At 47.9% G+C, this 8,346-nt stretch overlaps 1 protein-coding gene across 1 annotated transcript in view; it reads left to right on the top strand.

Moving 5' to 3' along the window:
- Positions 1 to 8,346, top strand: part of Fhad1 (forkhead associated phosphopeptide binding domain 1) — a 160,421-nt gene that overhangs the window by 77,175 nt on the left and 74,900 nt on the right. Inside the window, exons 11-13 of the mRNA XM_008822681.1 lie at positions 2,603 to 2,710; positions 5,272 to 5,355; positions 7,044 to 7,193. Coding sequence (XP_008820903.1) covers positions 2,603 to 2,710; positions 5,272 to 5,355; positions 7,044 to 7,193 — 342 coding nt within the window. The remainder of the gene's footprint in view (positions 1 to 2,602; positions 2,711 to 5,271; positions 5,356 to 7,043; positions 7,194 to 8,346) is intronic.

The raw sequence follows: 8,346 nt of genomic DNA, 5'->3' as shown, positions 1-8,346 counted from the left end.
TATTAAAAAAAAAATTAAAAAAAGGTTAGCAAAAAAAAAAAAAAAAGGGAAAAAGGGAAGCAACCTGTATACATAGATGGTGGGGAAGTAAAATCAGTAAAGCTGCTATGGAAAACAGGAGGGAGTATCCTTAACAAATGAAAAATGGCACTACCATATGCACCAGTAATCCCAGTGCTGAGCATACAGCCAAAGACAATAGAATCAGTGGCTTAAAGAGGCCTCTGTTTTTTTGCAGTATTATTCACAGTGGCCAAGATATGGAGTCACTCTCAGTATCCATTGATGAGTAAAGAAAATGTGATTTATACACCAATAGAACTCAAGGTTTTTTTATTACATTTATTCGTGTGTGTGTTTGCTATAGTGCATGTATGGGGGGGTCAGAAGACCACTTACTGGAGTCAAGTCTTTCCTTCCACTTCTGAGTCCCAGGATTCAAACTGAAGAGGTCAGATTTAGTAGTGAGTACCTTTACCCACTGAGCCATCTTACTGATCCATATCCATGCTTTAAAAAGAAGGAAACCAGGGTTAAGAGATGGCTCAGCTGTTAAGAGCACCGACTGCTCTTACAGAGGACTTGGGTTCAATTCCCAGCACCCACATGGCGGCCACGAACCGTCCTTAACTCCAGTTCCAGGGGAATGCTACGCCCTCTTCTGACCTCCATGGCATTGCTCGACATGGGTGCACTCACATACATGCAGACAATACACTTCTACACATAAAATAAAAATAATAAATAAAATATTTGTGCTGGATAGCTTTAGTGTCAACTTGACACACCTGGGTCGAGGGAGCCTCAGTTGGGGAATTGCCTCTATTGGACTGGCCTATGGCCATGTCTGAGGGGCATCTTCTTGATGAGTGATGTGGGAGGGCCCAGCCCACTGTGGGTGGTGCTCCCCCGGGGCAGGTGGGCCTATGTATCATAAGAAAGCAGGCTGAGCAGGGGCCGGGTGAGCAAGCCAGTAAGCAGCATTCCTCCATGGCCTGTGCTCCAGCTCCTGCCTCCAGGTTCCTGCCCTGAGTTCCTACCTTGGGCTCCCTGATGAACTGCAACCTGGGAGTTGTGAGCTGAATAAACCCTTTCCTCCCCAAGTTGGTATTGGTCAGAGTATTTTGTCACAGCAATGAAGAGAACAAACCAGAACAATATTTTTAAAGTAGTTTTAAAAGCCCTTGTCAAGAAACTCCAATGGACTCTCACATGAACATTTGAAAATTGCCCTGTTCTGACTTTTTTCTAGTTCCCTGTCTAGAACTTGTAATGCTAATTACGCTTGCCTTTACTTCTCCTTCACATTTCCTAGTCCCGATTCAAGGACTTTCGTCTTCCTCCCTTAGAGACAAGGGTTATGCAATTTGGGAGTCCTTTAGATAGACCCATTGAAGGGGCACTCCAATTGCCTCACTCTGCGTCCCTGTTCAGCATGGAAGAAGCCAGAGCAGTCTGTGTCCCTGTTCCCTATTGGCAATTTGGGTAACTTCTACAAAGGATGGTGTGATAAGAATAAGTGGTAAGAATTGGCTAAGCAGTTAGGGTAAAAAGACCCCAAAGAAAGTCAAAATGTCCTTGGACCTGTTAGCAACATACTCTGTTCCTAAGGCCAAAAATATAAAGAGTATTTTGGAGCTTGTATCTAACCCTTAAAAGATTTTAGGGTTACCTCTTCAGAGGGGGAAATGTTGGAGGGGAGAGAGTGGGCATGGATTTGATCAAAACACCTTATATACATGTATGAAATTCTCAATAAAGTTTTTGTAAAAGTTAAAAAAAAGTCATAATGAAACCTTTGTAAAATTAATAAAAACTTTTTAAAATTAGTAGTTTGAAAGTAATTGGAGAGGCTGCAGGATGCCACAATGGCCAGCAGAGGGAAGCAATGAGCACTCTCGGGCTCGCCTCTGGCTAACGCTTAGAACCCAAGCGGAATAAATAGGCATTCAGCACACGCGCGCGCACACACACGCACGCACGCGCACACACACACACGCACACACACACACACTTAAGCACTTTCTTTTGCAGACTCGTTATTTTATGGTTGTTGCTTGGCGAGCCTTCATGAGCAGTTTCCCCTGGTGACATATTTAGGATAATAATCCCAATAATATTTACCAAGCCCCACTGTGAGCAGGTTATTTAAGGTGTTAGCATAACAGTGCGTGGCATATCTGCCTGTCCAGCTTTTATAAGTTATATCTCTAACACGCCTGTAGAGCCCTTATGAAGTTCCATGCTTATTGCAAACACAACCCCACAATAACTCTTACAGGCAGCTCTAGTACCATTGGCTCTCATAGAACACTGGGTCACAGACCAGCAAAACAACTTCCTGAAATTATGTGGCTTACTAGAGTCTGCATGAGACTGGAGCCTGGGTGGGAGGAACATGGTGAGTCCTGGGAAGAGAGAGAGAGCTTGGTTCTTGGCCCCAGGGGACGGCGCCTCACCTCCATACCATCCTTAGTTTGACACCTACCTAGTGGGCTGCAGCTGTCCCTGCACAGCTCTGGGGCCCCCCACAGCCATTAGATCTCCTAGAGGGCTGTCCCCAGAGTTTAGCAGCAAGTGTATACTTTCCTCATCCTTTCAGGTTGAAGAGAAGCTTCAGGAAGATTCCAGAAGGAAATTGCTTCAGCTGCAAGAAATGGGAAACAGAGAGAGCCTCATTAAAAACAATTTGGCAAGGGCAGTAGGTCAGGTAGGCACATTCCTCAGCCCTCCTCACTGGGCCGCATTCCCCAGAGATCTGCATCCAGGCAGCCGGTGGGGGAAGGAGGACCGTGCCTAAAAGAAAGTGCTGCTGATTCAGGCCAGAGGCCTCTGTGACCTCTTGTCCCAGCAGACATTGCTAAGAGGCCTCTCCTTCTGGGAACCTTGCTCCTCAATAGTGTGCTGTGACTTAAGACCCTGGTCAGGCAGCCAGTCCTTCTCTCTTACCCTACTGAGGTGTTTCTAGAATTTTCTCCGGAACTTTTTCAGTCCTGCATTTACCTCAGTCTTTCTTCCTCCTTGGAGCCCCCAACAGATGTTGCAATGACTGTAAGAAAATGCTTCATTTTTTCAAATGTGTTTTTACTTTATGTGTTTGAGTGTTTGTGTATAAGTGCACCATGTGTGTACAATGCCCACAGAGGCCAGGAGAGGGCATTGGAGCCCCTGGAACTGGAGTTATGGATTGTTATTAGCTGTCATCTGAGTGTTGGGAATCAGACCTGGGACCTTTTGCAAGAGCAGCCCATCTCTCCAGCCCCAGGCAATGTCTGCTTTTTAAATAAGTAAACATTCAAATGTCCAAAGTTTGTGCTAGACAGAGAAGGCTCTGAACGGGGGCAGTGAGCAAGTCCTCACATGGCTAGGAAGGAGGCTCCATTTCTCCAATGTTCTGGCCCAAGATGGTCATTGTGCCTTCCTGTTCCGTGGGCCCAGCTGTGGAGAAGATAACATGACCCAAGACTTTACCAAAGGCTGGGAAGAGCCAAAGGGAAGCCAAGAACATAGGCCTAACCCAGCCAGGACAGTCCCCATTTCGAACTTCCACAGGAGCCTCTCCTGATACCCCCCCGCCTCGGGAATGCCCAGGACCGTCTCTCTGTGTTCTACTGTGTGTTTCTTGTATCTGGAGGGGGAGGCCCCCCATACCACTTATCAAAGTCTCAGAAGAGCTGTGAAATACCCCAAAGTCTTAAAGGAGCCTATACTGCCTAGTCCAATCCCTTTCCATTTGCTACAACCGAACTGTCACCAGGCAGCATGACCAGGCTTTGTCCCCACAGCCCAACATGCAGAGGCACATACTAGTTTAATAATGGTGCTAACCATTGGACAGATGTTAAAGCCCCTTCACCAGGTAACCCATCACCATCACACCTACCATCTTTCTAGAAGGTTCCCCAGCTCCTTGTTCCACCACAGAGCCTTGCCAGTCTGTGTCCCTGGACTGCCCCCTCACCTCCTCTGCCTCTGTACCCCAAAATATATACCTGATCTGGGGGTATGGCCTGTGCCCCTTGCCCAAGAACCAAGGCCCTTGTTACAACTCTGAGCAGAGGGTCACCTAGAGGATCCTGTAACGGTTCCAGGTGTGGACCCCAGACAGAGGGAGCCAGCATTCTGCCTACCACCTAGCCATCTCACTGTCCACTTACCTCAAGACCCTGCCCCTGTCTGATAGTCTCCTCAGCCCCAGCCCAGTGTCTCCAGGCCCCAACCCACAGGCTAGAGCACCTGTCCTTCATGCCTCACCCATTCTAGGCAATCATTCCAAGAGGCAACCTCCAGTGGCCCCAGGGGACCCTTACATGCAAGGCCTCCTCTACATAACCAACACCCTGGAAAGCTAGAACCCCCTCCTCAGCCTAGAAACCAGAAGATCATTTGGAGCACAAGGCTTGAAGGTCTTAGAGACCATCATCATCCCTGGTTTCCCAGAACTCTTAAGTGTTATAAACTCCTACATCTTAGAATACCTTGGCTTTTAAGTTCATCTGGTGGCCCACCAGGTCCCCTCAGGGTTGTACGATAGTCTTTAATGCCCACATCTGCCCAGTGAACCGCTGATGCAAGCTACAGGCTGTCATGTGAGTGAACTCCCAGAGAAAGCCAGGCTCCTTAGCCTTGTGATTCCCTAAGCTCTGACTTTACACACAGAGAGGTCCCCTCCACCCGAATCTGAAAACTTCAGCCCACAGGAGGCACCAGCCATGGGTCTGACCCAGACAGGTGTTTCTGTATCAGAATGCCCAGCAAATGCCCGCTGACTGCCACTCAGTGCCTGTGCTGTGCTGGCCCCAGGGAAGCAGAAACGTTACTGTGGGCAGTCTGTGGGATGATTAGGATCCCAGGCACCGAGGGACAAGTGCATGTGTTCTCCTCGCCCCAAGGACTGTTGCTGATTACAAATTTACTTGGACTGACAGCCTCAATATTTATTTCACAGCCCAGCAATTATGGAAAATGCTCCCAGGGCCAGATTTCCCATTGGATAATTGGCAGCAAGTGGTTCTTCGGAGGGCCTGAGACGTGTGTGGGTAGACCACATGCCCGGGTTGGGTTGGGCCGGCACGCCTAGAAGTGATTAAAGCTGCTGCTCTGTTTTCTCCGAGGTACCTCATTTCCGGAGCTTCCTAACGCTGAATGGCCATTCAGGAGTGCAGACCCCTCTAAGAGACTCCTTCCCTGCATGCAAGGATGGAGACGCCATCCCAGCATTTCCTCTGTCCCACTAACCCCCACTGATCTGTCACCTGCTTTGTGCCACAGCTGGAGCATTTCAGAAGCCAGGTCATCAAGGCCACCTTCGGACGTACAAAGCCCTTCCGTGACAAGCCCGTCACCGACCAGCAGGTTAGTGTGGCTCTGTGTCCACGTGACTGCCTCGCTTCCGTCTCCAGGGATCTGGATGCCAGACCCTGAGAGCATATGTTTCTGTTTTTGTTGGTGGCACATATTTTCACACTGTTGCTACACCATAGAGATTTGTTTTGATTTTAAGGGATTTCCTGGCTTTTAAAGTGAAAGCCAGTTAAAGTCCCTTGAAACATACTTGTGGAAATCAAGTTCAGCCGGGCAGGCTCACGATTTTAAGGGATTTCCTGGCTTCTAAAGTGAAAGCCAGTTAAAGTCCCTTGAAACATACTTGTGAAAATCAAGTTCAGTCGGGCAGGCTCACGTCTGGTCACCAGACACATACCCTGAAGCTTTGTTAGCCTGTGAGCAGAGGGTGACCTGGCATTGGTCCACCCACTCTGGCTGGTCCCTCTGAAGGGGAACATGGCTTGGCTGTGTGCACAAACTTCTGTGGGGTGGTCACCTCGCTATCTTCCCAGCCCTTTGTAACCAAGCACAGGTAAGAAAACACAGGTGGAGTCTGGGAAGATGGCTCAGCATGAGGACTGGGTTCAATTCCCAAAACCCATGTTAGAAACAAAGCTTGGCCTGGCCTGATGGCGCACGCTTTTAATCCCAGCACTCAGGAGGCAGAAGCAGGAGGGTCTCTGTGAGTTGGAAATGAGCCTGGTCTACATATTGAGATCCTGTCTCAAAAAAAAAAAAAAAAAGTTGGATGTAGTTGGATGTAGTAGCACATGCTTGTGGTCCCAGTGCTGGGGAGGCAGAAAGAAGCAGAAGCCGGGGCTCGGAGCTCCCTGGCCAGCCAGCCCAGCCCACACAGCAGGCGCCAGGCCAGCAAGAAACCTCAGAGACACAGAGGTAGCCTGCACCTGAGGAACATATTCTCTGGACTCCACATGTGAGCGCGCACACACACACACACACACACACATTTGTACATACACATACATACACACATTCATGCACACAGGCACATTCACACACATGCATATATTCATACACACATACATACACACATGTATGACACACAAACACATACATGCATACATACCCATACACAAAACTCACACACATTTGTACATACACACATTCATGCACACATGCACATTTACGGGCATGCATATATACATGCATTCACACATTACATACACAGATGCATGACACACAAACATGCACACATATACACACATTCACATATACATAGATTCACAAATACATATACACATATTCAGACATGCACATACACATGCATGCACACACGCATGCATTCATGTATGCATACACATGTACATTCATACATTCACAATGTGTACGCACAAACATGTATATGCACATGCATGCTCTCACACGTGTACCCACATACACATGTGTACCTGCATACATACAAACACATACACACAGAGAAAACTCAGGTGAGTGGCTACCAGGGAGCCTGGCTTATGTAGCCACCCAGAACATTCAGCTCAGTGTCAAGTCACTGCTATAAATGCAGAAGGATCTAGAATGAACTCAATGGCAGTACAGACCTTCAGTGCCTGGGCAGTGTGTCCTGGTGACAGACGGAGCTGGTGTTCTTCTCCGAGCCAGCATCTCAGGGCCTCCATCCTCACTGCTGTCCGTTCTGTAGTGGCCATCTTGAAGCATGCATTGCCCTTACTGCCATCCTCTTTGTCATCTCCCAGCTGTTAGAGAGGATTATCCAGGTCACTGAGGACAACCTCAGTTTCCAGCAGAGAAAGTGGACCCTGCAGAAGGAAACCCAACTAAGCAACTCCAAGCAGGAGACCGAAGAGAGTGTGGAGAAGCTGCAGGAGCTGCTGGACAGCTGCCAGGTAGGTTGGGGAAAGTGTCTCCCAGTGGCGAGCTTCTGTCCCCCTTGGCTGTTTATTCTGGAAATTATCTGGCTTTCTTGGACAGCTTGACCAGAAATATTCTCCTTTTTTTTTAAATCTACCTTTGCCCCAAAAATGCCTGCCAGGGGAAATTGCTATGGGAAAGACGGCCAAACATCATGTGGTGTCAACCCCCTGTACCCCCAAGTTCTTCATCTGTGGATCAAAAATATTAAGGAAAGCTAGACATGGTGGCGCACACCTTAAATCCCAGCATTCAAGAGACAGAAGCAGGCAGATCTCTGTGAGTTCAAGGCTGGCCTGGTCTACATAGCGAGTTCCAGGCCAACCAGGGCTATATAGGGAGACCTGTCTCCAAAAAAAAGGAGGGGGACTGGAGAGATGGCTCAGCAGTTAAGAGCATTGGCTATTCTTGCAGAAGACTCGGGTTTGAATCCCAGCACCCACATGGCAGCTAACAAATGTCCATAACTCCAGTTCCAGAGGATCCCCTGTCTCTTCTGTCTTCTGCAGGCATTGCGGTTTGAATCCCAGCACCCACATGGCAGCTAACAGATGTCCATAACTCCAGTTCCAGAGGATCCTCTGTCTCTTCTGTCTTCTGCAGGCATTGCGCAACACAGGTGCCCTTACCTACATGCAGGCAATACACACATACACATAAAATAAAATAATAAATAAAACATTTTTTTTAAAAAGCGAAAGCAAAAACACCAAAAGAAAAAAATTAAGGAAAAGTTTTACTGGCACTGAGCATGTGCAAGAACAGCTGGGGCTACAGGGAGACCCTGTCTCAAAAAGACAAAAAAAAAATCACACAAAATAGAGCTCAGTCCATAAAGCGCATGTTGCCCAAGTGTGAGAACCCGAGTTCAGAACCCTTGCACTGACATGAAAAGATTGCTGAACAGCTAGTCTAGTCAAATTGGGGAACTCCAGGTTCAGTGAGAGACCATGTCAAAGACAAGGTGGAGGGGTTGGGGCGGAGGCACAACACGCAAGGTCTCTCAGCTACCAGAAAGTTTGCGGCCAGCCTGAGTTTTGTGAGGCCCTGTCTCCAAAAGGCCAAAAATGTTAAAAAAAAAAAAAAAAAAGAAAAGGGGAGAGGGATGGAGGAAAACACTAGACAATA

Source organism: Nannospalax galili, unplaced genomic scaffold (genome assembly GCF_000622305.1).
Source record: "Nannospalax galili isolate Female #2095 unplaced genomic scaffold, S.galili_v1.0 scaffold548, whole genome shotgun sequence".
NCBI lineage: Eukaryota > Metazoa > Chordata > Mammalia > Rodentia > Spalacidae > Nannospalax > Nannospalax galili.
This window is presented reverse-complemented; position numbering and strand designations above follow the sequence as displayed.